This window comes from Gastrolobium bilobum, unplaced genomic scaffold (genome assembly GCF_033153095.1).
Source record: "Gastrolobium bilobum isolate Gb01-03AN ecotype WA unplaced genomic scaffold, APGP_CSIRO_Gbil_v1 utg23374, whole genome shotgun sequence".
In the NCBI taxonomy this organism is placed as follows: Eukaryota; Viridiplantae; Streptophyta; class Magnoliopsida; order Fabales; family Fabaceae; genus Gastrolobium; species Gastrolobium bilobum.
The window spans coordinates 78,515-100,367 of NW_026897485.1; the positions used below are offsets into that span (position 1 = coordinate 78,515).

The 21,853-nt window shown below is 31.7% G+C and overlaps 1 protein-coding gene and 1 pseudogene across 1 annotated transcript; both read left to right on the top strand.

The window, feature by feature from the left end:
- Nucleotides 1-1,699: 1,699 nt before the first annotated feature.
- LOC133307329 (leghemoglobin-like) lies at nucleotides 1,700-7,923 on the top strand (annotated as a pseudogene).
- Nucleotides 7,924-17,586: 9,663 nt separating this feature from the next.
- LOC133307327 (leghemoglobin-like) lies at nucleotides 17,587-18,759 on the top strand. Its single transcript, XM_061507821.1, has 4 exons — nucleotides 17,587-17,696; nucleotides 17,808-17,922; nucleotides 18,077-18,193; nucleotides 18,631-18,759. Exons 1-4 carry the CDS (start codon nucleotides 17,599-17,601, stop codon nucleotides 18,757-18,759), a joined length of 459 nt encoding a protein of 152 aa, XP_061363805.1. The 5' UTR covers nucleotides 17,587-17,598.
- Nucleotides 18,760-21,853: the final 3,094 nt, after the last annotated feature.

Genomic DNA, 21,853 nt, shown 5'->3' on the forward strand with positions numbered 1-21,853 from the left:
ATGATATCCCACTTTATTTGACAAGACGTCTTCTTGGGTCTCATTTATTGCATCTTTTATATTATTATAACTTTTAAGGTTATAGATGTTTTTGTGCTTTTTTTACGAGGAAACACGGACACTTGTAAAAACAGAGAGAGTCGTGTCCGACACGCTCCGACATGGCGACACGCTCCGACACGGTGTCGGACACGCGGTCAACTTTTTCCGACACGTTGACCATTTCGACACGCGAATTTGACCGTGTCCGACACGGTCAAATGGCATTTTCGTAAATTTTTTTAAAATTATTTTTTTAAAAAATTAAAATATATTAATAAAGCTTCCACCCGATCATATCAATTTTATTTTCTTGTCTTTTTTCCCCTTAAGTAAATAAGAGATCATCTCAGCATCGTTATTGTCAATTCCTATCACGCTCTTATTGTATCTTCTTGTCTCTGATTTCTTTCTAATATGATTTGATCTCTCTATCTAATATTATATCTCTCTCTCATCCCAGTTCTTATTTTTTTTATTAAAGATTCCATCTTTATAACGTGTTACGGATATTATTAATTTAGTTTCATTTTTTTGTTAAATTATTAAATATTAAATGAAAGATACACTATATAAATTAAAAATATTATTTAATATTAAAACGTGTCCCAACGTGTCGAAATCTATAATTTTTTAGGATTGACGTGTCGGAGTGTCGTGTCGTATCGTGTCACGTGTCGCGTGTCGTATCGGTGCTACATAGCTTTTTTAAAAGGAGACTTGACAAAATTAATTACTAAAAATAAAACATTGCAAAAAATTAATTAAAAAATATTTAATATTTTTTAATTAGTTAATGACATAGGTATCTAACATATCTCGAATCCATTGCAAATTTGCAATAGTCTCATACTATGACTTTACGCTGCACCACCAGGTTTTAATGTATTGCTGGAGTTATTTTTTCCAAAAGGTATATAATATGTGTATTATTTTTATTTATTTCACTATTTTTAAGTTTATATAATTAATAAAATAGAGACGTTAAATGACAATGGAATCCAGTTTTAAATTTGAATGTAACATCTTTTATAAAGTTACAAATGACAATCATACAACCATAAAGGTGTGAAAGCGAATTTTTTTCTTTAAGAAAATTATTTAATTTTTTTTTTTTTTTGTAAAGATCATTCTCTCTAAACAAGTCAAGTCGATTGGCATCCCCGGCAAAAGTCACGATTCCAATGTTTTTATAATCAATATTTTAAATAAAATTTGAAGGGACTAAAAAATCGTAAAACGTAAAATTATAATGTAAAAAAATTATTAAAATAATAAAAATGTAAAAGTGATTGAAATATTGATAAAATTGTTTTGACGAAAAAAATATCATAAAAACATAAAATTATAGTGATAAATTGAGATTTTAACAACTATCCATAATTCAATAAACAATCACAAGAAATCAACTTCAACTCTTGTGAGTTCTCACTGTCCGAGTATCGAGCGTATTTATTATGTTCCGGACTATTATTTTTTGACTTGTCCCTTGACATAAATAAGAGGATAAAAAAAAATAATACAAATGAAAAAGAAAAGAAAAAAATTAGTATTGTGAAAAAGGAACACCAAATTATTGAATGATCCTTAGTAAATATTTCCCCGAGTATCCTATATAAACAAGAATTGTGTGCAAATGGTGAAATAATAGAAAAGGAAAATGGGTGCTTTAACGGAGAGGCAAGAGGCTTTGGTGAAGAGCTCATGGGAAGCATTCAAGCAAAACATTCCTCACCATAGCTTTCTGTTCTACACCTTGTAAGTTTCCTCTCTCACGTTGTGTTTTTAGTGTGATCTAGTGGTGAATCTCTTTGTGGTCATAGTTTGATTGAAAACAGTATATTGGAGAAAGCACCAGCAGCAAAGAACATGTTCTCATTTCTAAAAGACTCAGCTGAAGTACCCAGGAAGGGCCATGCTGAAAAGTTTTTCGAGATGGTAAGAACGACCTACCTTAAAATTGTAAAATCCTCCTAACGAATTTTATGCTAAACAATAATTCTTTTCATTATCTAATACAAAATTATAAAAAAAATTTGTCTTAATTACTTAAAAAAAGAAAATCCTAAATTATCACAATTTTTTGTCCTTTTTATTTCAAATAATTAGAAATATATATTCTCAATTTCAATTTTTAAGCTGATTTATTATTTTTTGTTAATAAATTTTATTGCATTCTCGTACTAGTAATTAGAGGTGTAAATAGGTTAGATTAGGCTAGATTTTAGCTTAAATAGGTTGTGTAAAAATATTTAGGCATGGCCTGACCTGTTAGCCTTGAGTAAGCTTAAATCACAAGTTTGGCCTGACCAATATTTACAAAAATAAAAGTCTTGGCCTAGGATTATTAGTATGTTTAAGCATATTAAACATTCAATTATTAAAAAAGTAACTAAAAAAATATTACTTTATTATTCGAAATTATTAAAATAATAATTTTATTTATTTTATTTAAAATAAATAATATGATATAGGCTGACCTGTAGGCTTATAGGCCCGATATATATGAAAAAGCATATGGCGTGTTTTCTAAATATATTTTTTTAAAAACATAGACCTGTTCTATTGGACTATTTATAATAGGCAAAAACTGACCTAATATAGATGAGGTCGTAGGCCCCTATAGGCCAGCCTAGCCCATTTACACCTCTAATAGTAATAGCATCAAATCGTTTGCTATTGTTATTTTATCATATATTTTTAGGGTAAAATATTTGCTGGAGATAAGATAACTTATCTTCAGTGACTCCAAAACTACGTCGTTTTAAATTAATGAATGATGTTTCTGTAATTTAATTTTTTTTAGCATATGAATTTAACCTAAACACCCTTCATTAATTTTTCTAAATTTAAAAAACACTCTTCATTAATTCAAAACAACTTAATTTTGAAATAACTTATTCCGGTGATTGAAAAAATACCTTACCCATATTTTTATCATAGTTATCATGTCCTGTGATGTTTTTGGAATTGTAGACGTGTGATTCAGCCGTTCAACTCCGAGCAAAAGAAGAAATAGTAGTGTCAGATGCTTTATTAAAGCATTTGGGTTCTGTCCATGTCCAAAAAGGAGTCATTGATCCTCATTTCCCGGTATGATAAACAATAACATGTTACACAACACATGCATTCTTAAATTTCACATGGTGTAATGATCACTTCTTTGGTAATACAGAAATGCAATAAATTAAACAAGCACCTTCCGTCTCATTTTTCATTTAAATTATGTCATAAACAATAGGAATGAACAATTAAGGTATATTTGTTGGGAAATTCGTTCCCTCAAACTCCAATGTCAAGCAGGTCCAGGGGAAGCCCGTGGCGGGGAACCACCACCAATGAGCTAAGGCTACACCAACCGTAGCAAGTGGATCCGACACCATGTCTCAACCCAAAACCTTAAGACATTGTGTTCATGGGTCCTTTCACTTATATACTCTTCACTTAGCTCATTACCAACCAATGTGGGACTCATCACACTTGAATATCTCAACAATCTCCCCCTCAAGTGTGAAACCCACCATTGGTATGCTCCCCCTCAACCGAGTACCCGAAGTGCAAAGTACTCGACCCGCCTCCTAGCCAATCACTAGGCTAGCTCAAGCTCAATCCGGCTCTGATACCACTGTGGTGCCTCCTTCCATGTTACTCCACACAAAGGTTTTTTCTCCTCTTACCGAGGTGGTGATTTTGGAGTCGTGAAGATGGGAAATCAGGTGACCAGCAAGATTGTTGGTGTCGGCGATGTAACTCTGACCACGGATGTCGGGTGCCGACTTGTGTTGAAGGATGTGAGGCATGTACCTGACATGCGTTTGAACCTAATCTCGGTAGGCAAACTTGATGATGCCGGGTTAGTGAACTACTTCGGTAGTGTGAGATGGAAGCTGGCCAAGGAAAACTTGGTCGTGGCCCGAGGTAAGAAGGAAGGCTCCTTGTACGTGATGCAAGGAAAGATCAATGGCGGAGAAGCCAATTCTGTTCGAGATGAACCTAGCTTGGAGCTATGGCACAAGCGCCTCGGCCACATGAGCGAGAAAGGGCTACAGATCCTGAACAAGAAAGGATTATTGACCGGGTTGAAAGGCCAAGCGTTGAAGAGTTGCACGCACTGCCTAGCTGGAAAGCAGCACCGGGTTTCCTTTGTGAGACCGGATCAACCAAGAAGACGAAGGAATATTCTTGACCTCGTCCATACTGATGTTTGCTCCATGTCGGAGAAATCTCTTGGAGGAGCTCAGTATTTTGTTTCATTTATTGATGACCATTCCCGCAAAGTGTGGGTATATTTGTTGAAGACTAAAGACCAGGTACTCCAATCCTTTAAAGAATTCCATGCTATGGTTGAAAGGGAGACTGGCAAGAAATTGAAGGTGGTCCGATCTGATAATGGTGGTGAGTATTGCGGCCCATTTGATGCATACTGCAGAGCGGCTGGGATTCGACTTGAGAAGACGCCCCCCAAGACACCTCAGCTGAATGGATTGGCTGAATGGATGAACAGAACTATTGAAGAAAAGGTCCGAAGCATGTTATCCAATGCCGGATTGCCGAAATCATTCTGGGGAGAAGCCGTCAAAACTGCTGTTGATTTAATCAACCTCTCACCATCACGGCCACTTGAAGGAGAAATTCCAGAAGAAGTCTGGACAGGTCGGAAAGCGGCCTATAATCAACTGAAAGTGTTTGGATGCCGAGCTTTCGTGCATATCCCTAAAGATGAAAGGGCCAAACTTGATGCAAAGACCAAAGAATGCATTTATCTTGGTTCGCCGAGATGTGAGTTCGGGTTCCGACTTTGGGATCCAATCAATAAGAAGATATTGAGAAGCCGAGATGTGATTTTTCATGAGCATGAGAACATTCATGACATCTCGAAGCCCAAAGTCCGGGTTACTGTCAGACGAGAAGAACCCATCCCTCCTGTCCGAGCTGAAGTAGGGGGAGAAAATGAAGAAAATGATGATCAGCAACAAGCTGAAGATGACCAAGACACTGAGGTCCGAGTTAATGATGAGATCCGGGATGAAAATGATGAACCGGGTTCTCAAGCTGAAGAACAACCGAGATATCCAACTCGAGAAAGAAGACCCTCTACAAGGTACTCATCTGATGAATACACCGTTGTTGCTGAAGACGGTGAGCCTCAGAGTTATGATGAGGCTGTGACGAGCTCAGAGAAAGAATAATGGAAAAAGGCAATGCAAGACGAGATGAAGTCTCTGCATGAGAATCAGACTTATGAGCTGACTGAGTTGCCAAAAAGAAGACGAGCTTTGAAAAATAAATGGGTCTACAAGATTAAGAATGAAGAGAACGGGCAAAAGCCGAGATACAAAGCCCGAATTGTAGTGAAAGGCTGCAATCAGAAGAAAGGAGTAGATTTTGAGGAGATTTTTTCTCCTGTGGTGAAAATGACCTCAGTCCGAACTGTGTTAGCCATGGCGGCTTCGATGGACCTCGAGGTAGAACAAATGGACGTGAAGACGGCATTTCTTCACGGTGATTTAGAAGAAGAGATATATATGGAGCAACCAGAAGGGTTCCAAGCTCCAGACCAAGAAGACTTGGTATGTCGGTTGAAAAAGAGCCTCTATGGCTTGAAGCAAGCACCTCGGCAGTGGTACAAGAAGTTTGAATCATTCATGACTGGTCATAAGTTTGAAAAGACAGATGCCGACCACTGCGTATTTGTGAAGAGGTATGAGGCCAGAGATTTTCTGATTTTGTTGTTATATGTTGATGACATGCTTATTATAGGGAAAGATAAATCGAGGATAGCCGCCCTGAAAAAGGCGTTGAGCTCGTCCTTCGCAATGAAGGACCTTGGCCCCGCAAAGCAGATTCTCGGAATAAAGATTATCCGAGATAGACAGAAGAAGCTCCTGTGGCTGAGTCAAGAGAAATATATTGAGAAGATTCTGAAGAGATTCAGCATGGACAAAGCCAAAACAGTGAGCACCCCCCTAGCCGGACACATAAAGCTGAACCAAAAGCGATGTCCGAGATCTGATGAAGACAAAGATGAGATGATGAAGGTCCCTTACCAATCCGCCGTTGGAAGCTTGATGTATGCAATGGTTTGCACTAGACCCGACTTGGCGTATGCTGTTGGAATGGTAAGTCGGTATTTGTCAAACCCCAGCAAAGAGCACTGGGAAGCAGTGAAGTGGATCTTCAAGTACCTCCGAGGTACGACCGACTTATGTCTCCGATTTGGAGAAGGCAAAGCCGAGTTGCAAGGCTACTCAGATTCTGATTTAAGGGGAGACGCCGACTCGAGGAAGTCGACTACAGGATATTTGATGAGATTTGCCGGAGGAGCTGTCTCTTGGCAATCAATACTTCAGAAATGTGTTGCACTATCGACAACTGATGCTGAGTACATTGCCGCTACTGAGGCAAGCAAAGAGATGCTGTGGATGAAGAAGTTCCTCATGGAACTCGTCCATGACCAAGACAAGTACGAGCTGAGTTGTGACAATCAAAGCGCAATCCATCTTGCGAAGAATTCGACCTATCACTCCCGCACTAAGCATATTGACGTGAGGTATCACTGGATCCGGGATGTGGTGGAAGGTGGAGAGCTCGAACTCGTCAAGGTGCACACTGACCAAAATTGGTCCGACATGATGACAAAGCCGGTTCCAGCAAGAAAATTTGAAGACTGCTGTGAAGGAGCCGGGTTGATGCTGAAGCCGACGCATTGAAGTCGGAGGGGGAGATTTGTTGGGCTTCCTCCTTCAATGCTAAGCCCAAGCCCATTTAAGGGGTTTCCTAAAAGCCCTAACCCTAATTTCCACCTCCTCTATATATACTCATTAGTTGTGGGTGGAGGCTAGGTCAAATTTGAGAGAACAAATTTGAGAGAATTATTTGATTGTTTGAGCAAGGCTTTATGCTTTGCATTTGAAAGATCTCTAGAGAGAGAGTTTGAGTGAAACATCTCTAGGGTAGTTTGATTATCACCATTGTTGGAGAGGTTGAGTTAACCACCACATTGGTGTATTTGATTTGTTGTAACCATTATTTTCATAGTGGATTTTTTGATCTGGACTAGGTCCCGTGGGTTTTTACTTCTTCATTCAAGAAGGTTTTCCCACGTTAAATCTGGTTGTGTTCTTCTTCTCTCTCTCCTGTGTTTACGTTTTGATTTTTCCGCTGCCCTGCTCGACCTGGTGAAGTTCAGGCCGAGGTATTGCCGAGATCCGAGATCAGGATCTTGTTGATTGACTTCCGCAAAAAGGCCCCTGAGCCGATCTGAGGGAACCGAGTTCCCAACAATATTATCATCAGTTTATTTTTGGATGATGCTATTAACACCCTTTATCATCTATTACAATGTTTACTAATTATTTATTATGAGTTCCTAATTGATTATCTCTGCTGCAATGTTATTAAAATTGAAATTTTAAGTAAAATAAAAAAGATATTAAAAAATCGTAAAACACATAATCGTAATGAAAAAGATTTGTAAAAAATTATAAAAACGTAAACACATTTGGAATATTAGTAAAATCATTTTGATGAAAAAAATCGTAAAAACGTATAATCGTAATGATAAATCGAAATTTTAACAACAATGGTCGGTTGAATACTTCTTTCATATTTAATTAAAGTCAACCTAAAATTTATAAATATAAATAATTAATTCAGATAATGAGAATACCAATAGCATTACTCATTTTGAAAGTTCTACATGAACTTTTTTTTTTTAAAATATATCAGAGCTAAACCAAAGTTAATGATTTATAGGTGGTTAAAGAAGCAATGCTGAAAACAATGAAGGAAGCAGTGGGTGACAAATGAAGTGATGAATTGAGCAATGCTTGGGAAGTAGCTTATGACAAATTGGCAGCTGAAATTAAGAAGGCGATGAGTTGATTCAGTTGAACTTGAGATCTATTGCCATATATAAGTTAAAATAATTTTTTTTTTTCTATAAAAACTTGTTAAACAGAGTCAACAAACTCAACACTATATACTATATTACTGTTGAGATATATAGTCCCACATTGATTGTGTGGGCAATTAATGTGACCTTTATAAGGCCTTGGGCACTCCCACCTTTTGAGCTAGCTTTTGGGGTGATGTATCCCAAGGTTCTTTACATGGTATCAAGAGCCTAAGGAACTTTGAAATTTTTTTTTTTTCCGGTGAATCCACTGTTCATCATCTTTTAATTTTATTTTTTTCGAAACTGTCGCGCTGTCAGTTTCCGGTACGTTTTCTTCCGCGTTTAAAGCTTCTGTCTACGTCAATCACCACCGTCCGGTGGAGTTTTCTGGCGAACTGTATACCGACGTGCTCGTCTTGGAAGCACGAACTCAACGGCACTGACCACACCCTCAACGCGCGTGTTCAAGATTCGGTCTTCTCCTCCACCAAGGCGGCGCGTGGGACCTCCTCTCCGGCCGCGGCTGGTTGCGTTCTCTTCGTCTCCCTGTGACGGTTCTGGACCTGGTCCTGGTTCTGTGTTTGGACTTCGTTTTGTGTTGACGTCAGATCCCTCTTCTACTGGTTAGTTGTGTGATCTGTCCTTTTTTTTTATTTTTTCCCTTAATTATGGACCCTCCTGTCTCCAATAGCTCTGATACCATGTAAAAAACCTGTTGAGATATATAGTCCCACATTTTTGAAGTAGTGTATCTCAAGATTCTTTACAATTACTATATACATTTCATGCTCAAAGGTAATTGGCCACACCAAATGATTCTTGTGATGTTAGTCATACTTATTTCATCATTATGTTTGTCCTACATGAGTAACATAAAAACAATTAAAAACGACAATGCTCAAACGACGTCAAAGTAAATCTAAAGGGCGTTTGTTAGATAAAAAAAAAAAATTATCCGAAAATTACCTTTACCAAGAATATATTGAAAAAAATAAATTTTTCAAAACTGCAATCAAAAAGTTATTTAGTTGACTAAAATATTACCAAAGATATTAGCTCAAATTTTATATTTAGTTAATTATCAAATATAAAATAATTTTACAAAAATAATGTCACCTTCAATCTTTTCTTCAAGCACGGTGTACCTTGGGTTTTCTACACACAGATTTGTTTCCTCGGTTTTCTTCACCCACCTTCGTTCAAACACGACTTTTTTGTTCCATGTGTTTTCTTCAACCTCTATCATAAGATTTAAAACGGTGCCTCAACTTCAGGTCTTAGGAGCATATGGAACAACTCGTTTTTCTGTGTGTGTGTGTGTTTTCTGCCAAAGGTTGCAGAGCAACCATTGAAAAGGAAAATGGGTTCTTTTTACTGTTGAAAGCTTTTGTCTTCTTCTTTTTTCTTCACGTGCTTCATTTAAACGTTGGATTTTCTAATTTTCTGTTTTCAACATTGTTTTCACTTCAATTTACATGGGTCTTCTATAAATTCTTCTGCAGATTTGAATTTGTGGTAATCAGATGTTTTGAGATTTCCTTTGGTTCAGGCAAATATGGGTTCCTCGTCAAGGAGGGAAAAGAGGAAGATAGATACGGAACATGATGTTTTGGTTCCATGATGGTGGAAGATTTATCGTAGAATGGTGGAAGATAACATTGTCAGTTTTTAAATATAAGATTTCGTGTGTCCACGAACACCATCCCTGGTGATATCATTGGATGACATTTTGCCTCACTATTTGTTCACAAATTAAAATTCTTGGAAAATTAAAAATTTACACAAATCTTACACTCATGTCAAATATGGATAAATAAAATTTTTAATATCAATTTCCTGCGAATCAAAAAAAAAAAATCCTCTACTAAACGCCATTTATAATTCAGGACTTGTACTCTGTGTTGCAAGATTGGACTCGTTTTTAATTGTACTCTTTTATGTATTTCGGCCTCACAAGTCGTCTGCTGGACCTTCGTGCTACTTCTTGGACTGGCAGTGGTGGGTCGTTGCTGAGCCCAGTCACAACAAAACCAACCTAAACTTGTCCAACATACACAAATATCACAATTGTCTTGCATGGATGAACAATACCAAAGAACACACACAACGCACCCAAAGAGATTCTCGTGTAAACTTATTTTATAAAATTTAGGAAAAACTTTATTTTCACCCTTGTAATCTTTTGATTTATCATCTGACCTCTGTGATTTTAAATTTATCACTTAGATTTATTGTGTTTAAATAATTTACCATTTAAGCCCCCATCATTTCAAACTTTTATTTAGACACCTTGTGATTAGAAATTTTTTCACTTAGACCCATTGTGAATACAAAAATAAATTTTTTAAAAAATAATTATTTAAAATAAATTTTTCCCCTTTTTTATTTTATATCCTCACCTCATGCATTTAGGGTTTAAAAAATAAAAATAAATTTTAAAAACATTCACTTATTTTTATCAAAAAAATAAATTCAAATCAAATATTATTTTATTTTATCTATTTTTTACCTGATATCGTTATGAAATTATCTAAAGAAAGTAAATATCTTTTGAAAATACATATTTAATTTATCTTAAATAATATTTTTTAACTTCAAATATATTTTTAAAATAAATTAATAAATTAAGATAATTTATAAATTAATTTCAGAATAAATAACTTGAAATATTTTTTAAACCCTAAAAGCATTACACGAGGATATAAAATAAAAAGGAGAGAAAATTTATTTTAAATATTTATTTTGAAAAAAATTTATTTTTTAAACCACGAGAGGTCTAAGTAAAAATTTGAAACCATAGGAGGTTAAATGATAAATTATTTCAACGCAGCAGGTCTAAGTGATAAGTTTAAAATCACAATAGGTCAAATGATAAATCTCAAAATCACAGTGGGTGAAAATGAAGTTTTTCCTAAAATTTATGTAGATTAAGCGAATCATAAGTTAACACATTATTATTTTAAAGTTTTTGCTAGAAAGTACTTTAAGGACATTTATCAAGGAGAAATAAAATAAAAAAAATTTAATTATCAATGTATTAAAAATTTTATTTTCTTAATATTTTTTTTTTAATTTTCTTAACTGGTTCATCCTTCGAATTAGTTCGATTTCAGCACTCTCGGACCCTATATAAGGGGCGGTTTTTCCAAAACTATATTTTTCATTTCAAGAGCTTGAACTCGAAATCAAGGGACACAAGTTTCTTATCACTTGTGCCAATGGAATATTTTTTTGTTCTTAATGTTTGATCAATTAATCTTCAGATATTTGTTTGAAAAATCCTTATTTTAAAAAAAAAACTACGATATTTAAATTTATATATTTTACATAAAGTAACGAGGTTTAAAGTTTACTAAAAAGTGTTTAAAAGCATCGATTAAAGAGCATTTAATATTTCTAGTAAGACTGTTTTAATTACGTAAAAGTTAAAAATAAATACTCTGGGATTCTTTTAGTATTTTATTTTGAAAATTAACTTAACCTTAATTATTTCTTTAAGGTGAATTGATTCCCCAGATATTCTTACTAGTTTTGACATTTTGAACTAATTATAAGACTAATTCGGAGTGCGAGTCATTAGTGAATATATTTAAATTCTTTAAATTCCTCAAAGATAACCTGTGGAGATTATTGAACTGAGACCTTTTTCTTTCCACTTATTTAGTTCACTTGTTATGATCTACCACCATTTGGTTTCTTTGAGATTTTTTATCATAACTCTTAATGTATTTATACATAATTAACTTTACATTGAGATTAAATTTGCATGAAAAATTTGTTTAAAAAAAATTGCATGAAATTTTCTCTCCCAGTGCTCCGCTGTCCAACTAATTTATTTGCTAAGAATTAAGATGGCTCATTGGGTCTTATCACTTGCGTATTTGTATTATTATTTTCCAAAAAAATATTATATATTTTTAAGATTTTAGATTTTTCTTTCTATTAAATAAACAAGACTTAACAAAATTAATTAAAAAAAACGTGACTGGGCATCATCAATTATAATGTTAATTATATGAAAATTTGGGGGAAAATATTTACATTCAATATATAAAATATTAGAATTATTTATTGACTTTTAAGCAATTAATATATCTAGGGCTATGGGTCAGGTCGGGTCAGATTTTTGCGCCGACTCGACCAACTTAGTTTTTATATGTCAAGTATTTTGACCCGACCCGCTTTAACTGATCCAAGTTAGGTCTGACTTGGTTTGGATTTTTTGTGACTTGATTTCTGAAGTGGGTCAAATCTGACTTGACCCATTTTTGACTTGGTTTCGTCACAAAATTTCGTCGAAATTTCAACGTTGCAAACGACAAAAATTTTGTCACAAAATTATTTTTTCGTCGAAATACTTTTTGCCGAAAAGCGACAAAATTTTTTCTCTAATGAAAATTTTTACAAAAATAAATTTTCTATCAAAATTTAGTTTTCGTCAAAAGTTTTGACGAAAATGATTTCCTCCATCAAATGTTTTAAACGAAAAAAGAATTTCGTCAAAAATTTTGACAGAATATTTTTCGTTCAAAATTTCGATGGGAATGTGTTATGACGGAAATTGTTTCGAGGGAAATGTTTCATTCGAAACTTTCGACGAAATTTAGATTCTCTAAAGAATTTTGACAGAATATTTTTTCCGTCAAAATTTTTTATCGAAATATTTTTTGTCAAAAATTTTTACGAAATTTTTTGACAAAAATGTGTTCCGTTGAAAATTTTGATGGAAATTTTTTTTATCAAAAAACTTGACGAAAATATTTAGTCAAAATTTTTTAATGGAAATGTGTTTCGCTAAAAATTTCGACGAAATTTTTTTTTTGTCAAAAAGTTTAACTTTTCACCGAAATTTGATTTCTGTAAAGAATTTTGATGAAATTTTTTTTCGTCAAAAAATTTCGATGAAAATGTTTTTCGTCGAAATTTTTGATGAATATTTTTTTTTTTTAAATATTTTGACGAAATTTAGATTTTGTAAAAAAAATTGACAAAAAAAATTTTCAGTCAAATTTCTTTTACAGAAATATTTTGTCACAAATTTTGATGAAAATATTTTGAAAAAATTTTGATGAAAAAATTTTGCGTAAAATTTTTTGACGTAATTGTTTTACGTTAAAACTTTTCTTTTAATGTAATTGTCTTTTTTTTTTCTCTTTTTTTTCACATAATGAGTATGGATCAAGTTTTAGGTCAATGGGTCATTATTAATATAAGTCAGGTCTAAAACTGACCCAAATGAAGTGGATCAATATTTAAACCCAGTTCGAAAAATAGGTATTTAAGAGTCAGGTCAAGGTTAGATCAAAGGCAATACAAGTAAATCAGTTTTTTTGCACACCCCTAAATATATCTAGTGTCCATCACAACTAGGGGTGTAAATGGGCTGGGCTAGGCTAGGCTTTGGCCTTCATGGCCTAAGCATACGTAAAAAATATTTAGCCTATCTGGCATACTAAAGACTTTATTTGTGGGTCAAGCCTGGCTTATTTTTAAAAATTAGAGAGCTTGATATGGCCTACAGACCCTGTAGGCCTCCTTTGTGATATATTTTTATAAAATTTAAAAAAAAAATTAACAATTTTTAAAATATTCGCTTGACATTACAAGTCATTAACTTGTTTATAAATTGCTGTATTTTTTTGCACGAGATATAAATTTCACTAGTAAGCATTAGAAATTTTACAATAGTAAAAAAAATAACTAAAAAAATATACTAAGCAAAGTTCCATTCATACATGCACTAGTACTTCTTATAAGAAATAAAAAATGACAAACAAGAAAGAGTCAACATAATACCTCAACTCTATAATATATATCAGAGAGGAATAGAGTCAAAGAAATGGGGAAAAAAAATACAATTATTAGGTCAACCAAAGCTGAAATAAAGTCTACAAGAGAATATCATTCATTGAAATATCTTTAAACCACCATCAAGACAAGGGTTGGTACTAATTGTCACCAAAAGTAAATATATTATTTTATTTTATTTTTAAAAATTAAATAGGTCAGCCTGCAAAGCTTTAGGTCAGGTTTGACAAAATTGACATATTTGTTAAAAAGACTTTCTTATAAGCCTAAGCCTATTTTACTTTTCAACATAAGTCGGGCTAGGCTAGGCTAGACTAGTCTTAACGTAGGCTGGACTGTAGGCTAAGCTTAACGTAGGCTGGGCTATAGGTTAGGTCAGGTCCGTCTAGCTCATTTACACCTAATGACAACCCAATTCCAATGCCATGACGTTACGACGCACCACAAGCTGCTCCGAATCCCAACCATCAGAAGCATGAAAAGCCAACCGATATTTATGAAAAAGTGTCCAAAGACATCGGTTAAAAGACATTTAATATGTTTACCGATAAAAAAATTTACATTCAGTATATAAAATATTAAAATTATTTATTGACTTTTAAGCAATTAATATATCTAGTATCCATTACAACCCAATTCCAACGCCATGACGTTACGACGAACCACAAGCTGCTCCGAATCCCAACCATCAGAAGCATGAAAAGCCAACCGTTATAGGCTCTGTTTGATTTCTGTTTTGCAAAATAATTTTTTAGTTTTCAAAATAAAAAAATTAAAAAACTCGTTTGATAAGACCTGTTTAGTAAAAAATGTTTTGAAAACTATAACTGTTTTTTTTTTTTTTTTTTTGGTATGGACTGTTTTTTCATTTTTAAAATCAAATTTAGAGAATATGTCTAGTTGTTTTTGTTTTCTGTTTTGGTTTTTAACTTTCAAAAAGAAAAAAATATAAAAAACAATGATTTCCATAATTATTTTACAAAACAGTTTTAAGAACAAAAAAATCAGAACACAATCAACCCTCTTGCATTTTAATATTATTATTTGGTGAGATCCCTCCTCGTTTGTCATGTCTCAATCAACCCTCTTGCATTTTAATATTATTATTCTTCTGAAAAATATTACATCTTTATAATTTTGTATTATTTTACAAATGAAGTTTAATAAAATAAATAGAAAAATATAGCGAGCATCATCTAAATTATTTCTTAGGAGTTAAAAAAATGATAAGGGTACCGAAAAAAAATGGTAAGGGAGAAATTGAAGGGTTAATGAGATATTTTTACAATTTCACAATTTTTTAAAAGTAATATAATTATTATATTTTACAAATAAAATTAATTTTAAAATTTCTAAACAAAATTATTTATGCATTCTTGGGGAGGGGGCTGAACCTTTAGCATCACTATTACCCCGCACTCCGGATTAGTCCTATAGCCAGCTCAAAGAGTCGAAGCTCGTGGGGATACCGGAGGGAGCCAACTCGTCTCAAAAAGATAATTAGGGTTGGGTAAATCCAAAAAAAAAAAAAGATTATATTTCTGAAGAAATTCCTAGGTTGCAAATGATAAAAATTCGGTATATCATTCCTTTGTTTAGGAGTTAAAAAAATGGTAAAGGAGAAATTGAAGGGTTAATGATATATTTTTTAATATTTTACCCTTTTTTAAAAATAACATAATTATTATATTTTCCAAATAAAATTAAATTTAAAATTTTTAAACAAAATTATCTATACGTTTTTCACACTACTAAAAAAGATTATATTTTCGACGAAATTTCTACCTTGTAAATGATGAAAATTCGGATTAAAAGTTATTTTTTTGTCAGAATACTTTTCGTCGAAAAGCGACAAAAATTTTATCCGATAAAAATTTTACTGAAATAAATTTTCTGACAAAATTTTCGACGAAATTTAGTTTTCAACAAAAGTTTTGATGAAAAAAAGAATTCTATCAAAAAGTTTGACGAAATAATTTCCATCCAAAATTTTCAATGGAAATGCGTTGCAACAAAAATTTATTTGTCGGAAATTCTTCGGTCAAAACTTTAGACTAAATTTAGATTTCGTAAAGAATTTTGACGGAATATTTTTTCGTCGAAATTTTTTTCATAAATGTTTTTCGTCAAAAATTTTCGATAAAAATGTGTTCTGTTAAAGTTTTTGAGAGAAATGTTTATTATCAAAAATTTAGATGGAAATATTTTCTGTCAAAAATTTTCGATGAAAATGTATTTCGTCAAAAAAATTAAAGGGAAATTTTTTTTGTCAAAAAGTTTGACAAAAATGTTTCCTTAATTTAAATTCAAAAAATGTTTGTCAAAATCTTTTACGAAAAATTTTTCCTTCAAAATTTTGATTGAAATGTGTTTCGTCGCAAATTTTGAGGGAAATATGTTTGGTCGAAATTTTCGACAAATATGCTTTTTTGTCAAATAGTTTGAGGGAAATGTTTTGCCGAAATTTAGATTCTGTAAATAATTTTTACAAAAAAAATTTCTGTTAGAATTTTTTAGAGAAATGTTTTTTTGTCACAAATTAAAAATTTTCGTCGAAAATTTTTCCTGGAAATGTGTTCTCGTAAAAATTTTGATGGAAATGTTTTCCAACAAAAATTTTGACGGAGTTGTTTTCCGTCGAAAATTTTCGATGGAAATGTTTTCTGTTAAAATTTTTGACGGAAATATTTTTCGTTGAAAAGTTTGACTAAAATATTTCCTTTGAAAGTTTCAGCGAAATTTTTTTTCCATCCAAATTTTTGACTGAATTTTTTTTCTGTAAAAATTTATGTCAGTGGTTATGGTCAAATCTTATTCCGTTTCTAATTTTATCTTTACTTTCGACGAAAAAATTCGTCTCTATTTTCGACATAATATGTTTTTCGTCAAAAAATTTATTGCTATTTTTTATGAAATATTTTCCGTCGATAAATTCTATCGATATTTGAGGCTTTTCTAACAATGTCACATTTATGTAGATTTTACTTTTTAATACTAAGTGTAAATAAGTAATTTCTAATATTTTCTCCCATCAATCCCCCCAAATTAGGGGAACTTTAATTTTAATGGCGAGAAGGATTTTGCAAAATCCTCAATTCTCTTCTCCCATTTTCACAAACAAGGGAATGGATTAATAAAACTTTCCCTTTCTTTTCCTTTCCCTCCTTAAACTAACTCCCAAATTAAATTCTTTTCCTTCCCTTCCCCTCTAAACTCCAAAACAAAGCCTAAAGTTTGGGGAAAATATTTCGGTTTTTTATTGCAGAATTTTTTTTGTAACACTCATATAAAAGTGAGTGAGTTTCATTATAATAAGAAAAGAGAAAAAAAATTAGTAGGATATCATGGGACCCACTCACTTTTGTGTGAGTGTAGCATAAAGTTTTTTTATATCAAAAACAGAAATATTAAACCCATACAACATACATGAATAAATGTTTTAAAAACTAAAAACAAGTAACAAATAATGTGTTATCAACATTTTATTTGAATGAATAATTATATTAGTTAGATAAAGACTAAAAGAAATTATATTAAATATTTTAAAGTTTTAAAATAAAATTAAATTATATTAAATATTTTAGAGTTTTAAAATAAAATAAAATTATATACTTACGTACTTTGATCAATCAAAATTTTTATTTGATTAAATATGTAAAAATATTACTATCTCTTGCCTCTTGGTCATGCAAATAGTCACCCACCACAAGGCAAGAGATACTTTTAATAACAATGACAAGAAACCAGCTTCAGCTCTTCTCCAAGCCTCCTATATAAATAAACAAGTATTGGACGCAAATTATTGCATTGGAGAATTCAAATAACAGAAAGGGAAAAAAAAAAGAAAAAAGAACATGGCTGCTTTCACTGAGAGGCAAGAGGCTTTAGTAAAGAGTTCATGGGAAGCATTCAAGCAAAACATTCCTAACCTCAGCGTTCTGTTCTACACCTTGTAAGCTTTCTCACTAGCTATATGTTTTCCCTTTTTGTTGTTAGTTATTGTCGTGTTTTGTAAAGAGATAGTGTGAGTCTTAAATCTTTGGTCTTGTTTTGTATCAAATAGAATATTGGAGAAAGCACCAGCAGCAAAGGACATGTTCTCGTTTCTAAAGGACTCTGCTGAAGTACCAAAGAATAATCCTAACCTCAAAGCCCATGCTGAAAAAGTTTTTGAGATGGTTAGTGCAATCTAACAAGAAATTAAAGCTAATATTGTATTTGATTACAAAATTATTGCTGCTTTTTTTTTCCAATTTTTTTCTCGGATTCTCGTATGAGTAGTAGTAGTAGTATTTTTAATTTTTCTTTGTCATTATTTTCTTGGAATTGTAGACGTGTGATTCAGCCGTTCAACTCAGGGCAAAAGGAGTAGTAGTGGTGCCAGAAGCTACATTAAAGCATTTGGGTTCTGTTCACGTCCAGAAAGGAGTCATTGATCCCCATTTTGTGGTATGATAAAAATAAAAATAAAATGTTGCAATAGATGCATTCTTAGATTTTACTATAATGATACTTCTTTGGTAATTTAGTAACGCAATAAATAAGCACCTTCTATCTCATTTTTCATTTATATTATGGCAAAACCAATGGAAATAAATAATTAAGGTAACTTGTGATAAATTTGTTTTAGTTTGAGGTTATTAACAATCTTTACTATCTATTACAATGTTCACTAATTATCTAGTATGACTTATTGATTGATTAAGTTTCTATTGGTTATATATTATTTAAAAATTCACATTTAATTAAAGTCGCATAAAAATTTATAAATAAAAATAATTAGTTGTGAGGATAATGAGACCAATAGCTAGCGTTACTCATTTTTTGAATGTTTTGTATGATTTTCATAAAATTAACAGAGTTAAACTAATGTTAATGATTTGCAGGTGGTTAAAGATGCAGTGCTGAAAACAATAAAGGAAGCAGTGGGTGACAAATGGAGTGATGAATTGAGCAATGCTTGGGAAATAGCCTATGATGAATTGGCAGCTGCAATTAAGAAGGCCATGACTTAGGATCTATTGCCATTAATAAGTTGAATAAATTATTTTTATTTCACTAAAACTTGTTAAACAAGTTCCTGTTATAAAGGTTGTTTAAAACAAGTTAATTATCATATGGATAAAATATCTTGAGCTATTTTTAAATTTTGCAAAGACTTTTGTCTGTGAATTTCAATTTATAGTTTACAACAATAAGTTCAAAATAATTTATGTGCTTTGAAAATTATTTTAATAAGCTCATTTAAACAGGATAAAAATGTTTCTATGCCAAAATAAAAATAAATAACACTAATTAAAACTTCACAAATATTTATTGTCATAAATAAATTCAAACACTAATTAAGAGAGTATTCGTACCCAATAATCCAAATGCAGAAATAACCCATAGCTGGAGACGGATGCTGATAATTGGACACGTAGGAAATCCGAATATTTTGTAAGGGGTGCAAAATCGAAATATATGCTTTTCTTTGAAGTTATAATTGTTTATGACAAAAAATATATTTATCATAGTATACAAAAAATAATATATATATATATATATATCATACTCACAATTAAAGACATCTATAAGTTTTAAGGGAACCATCATTAATCATATGATGATAAAATCAAAAATAATGATCAAACATAAAAAGTTATATAAACTTAAAGGATGGTGATCATCCCTCCTGCACGGTCTCTCCTCTCTCTAGTGAAATTTATTGAATATTCACTGTAATAATCTATTATAATTATATAATTAAGAATATATATAGTTATAATATTAAAATTAATTTTTTTCTTTTCTCAAATTTCTCAAAAAAATATATAATTATAATTATATATTTTTTGAAATACATAATTATAACAAAGCTGTTACATTAAATACTCAATACAATGGTTGTACTAAAAGTTCTCCCGCTCCCGCGCTGCTTGTACAACTGTGGGCAAGCAAGCACGGACACGGATATTTTGAAAAAATTGCGTGTCGGACACGTGTCCGATAGAGACATGCTCTGACACGCGGTCAACATTTGGAGACATGCGATCAACTTTTCGACACGTTCTGACACGTTTTTCAACACACAGTCAACTTTTTCCGACACGCGATCAACTCTCTAACACGCTCCGACACATTTTTTTGTTTTTTTAATCTTAATTTTATTTTATTAACTAAATATAAAAAAATAATTTATAAATTAATTTTTTCCTATTATGAAATTTGACATGAAAAATTAACAAAGTACGAAAAATTAATTTTATTTATATTTATATTATGAAATTTAAATATTTGATTGATTATATAACTATTATGGACTCTTATATGTATTAAATATAAATTATATTATATATATTAAAAATTTTATTTAAAATTGAAACATGTCCCAACGTGTCGAAATATAATATTTTTTAGAATTAACGTGTCGATATATCGTGTCGTGTTCCGTATCCCGTGTCGGTATCAGCACATTATAGCTAGGCTGTGGGTATCAATTAACTGGTCATGACGGCCGGAACTGTATGATTGAATAATCAGGTCTAGGACAAAAACAATTAATTTAAAAAAGCTTTATAAGTTTTAACCAATAATGACACATATTTCATATTTGTCTTTACAATGCAATATTTGATCTCAACTCGTTGCAAATTGCAATCAACTGCAAATGACTTTATCAGTCGAGATGGCTAGCAAGTTCTTATTGTATTATGTTTCTATCGTTAATAAGAAACCATACATATAAAGGTTCAATACATATTTAGGAAAAAAAAACATTCAAGTAAACTAAAAAGAGAAAAGAAATACAAAAGTTAATTATTCAAATATATCAAAATATCAACCAGGGTCATTTAGGAATTATTTAGATGTCAACGGGTGATTGACTATTTTTTTTTTTTTTTTTTTTGGTACCCAGGTGATTGACTATCTAATCGTAGTCAAGTTTTGTTTTTGTTTTCTAAATTGTATTATTAAATTTTATCTAAACTAAAATAAATCATTTTTCTTTTTCTTGTTTTCTAAGTGATGATATTTTCATTAATGTTATGTGCTTAAAAGTAATATTTTATAAAAATTTAATTAAGAAAAATAAATTAAATATTTAAAATTTAAACGAAAAAATTAAGTAAGTGTATGACGAATCAAAGAGACAAGTAAATATCTCCCCAGTACCACCTTTGGGAGGGGTTTAAAGCCTTAATCTTGGACCCGCCCCGAATCGGATTAGTTGCGAAACAATGAACCGATTGAAATATTTCCAAAAAAAAGAGACAAGTAAATAAAGAACATAATTCAAATTATAAGTTGTTGTAATTGGGAATATTGCAGACAGAGAAAAAAAATAGTGTGTTCAGTTAGGTTTACTTAATTTAGAAAAAAATTATGGTCGTTTAAAAATGAAACTGGATTCGGGAATTTATTATGAAAAAAATAATGTATTAACATTGTATATTCTTCATTCTAAAAATATTTATTCTTAAATTAATTACTAAAATTATTGATAAACTTAAAATTATTGTTTCATCCCTAAGAAAAAAAATGAATTCAAAAAATTAAAAATTTCTTTTTGGTACATAAAAAGTAAATTTATTTTGAAAAGAAACACTAAGTTGAGAAAACTTAATTCTTTTTTTGTAGATATTTCAATCTGTTCATTGCTTCGCAGTTAGCCTAATTCGGGACGGACCCTGAGATTAAGATTTTAAACTCCTCTGAAAGACGATAAAACTTAATTTTGAATTGACGAAAGGACTCTCATACCTAGCTACATAATTTTTTTTTTTCAAATTCAAAGCCTTATCATTCTTTAAAAAATGAGTTAGTTTATTTTAATTAATTTAAAAAGAGAGTCAAAGAAGTAATTTTAATTTTTATAATTTTTAATTTTTAATTTTTTTTTAATTGATGGCAAAACTTAACTTATGAAGCTCCAAGCCACTAGATTTGGTGTCTAGTGGTGAGGGGCCCAGGAAGTTTGTATAATATTATTAATCTCGTCCCGCTTATCGACCCGGTCGAAGCACCGGAACATTGGGTCATTGGTTCAACCAGTGGGTCATTGATTCAACCAGTGGGTCACTGGTTGAACTGCATGACCCGATATGTATATGCAAATTTATAAATTAT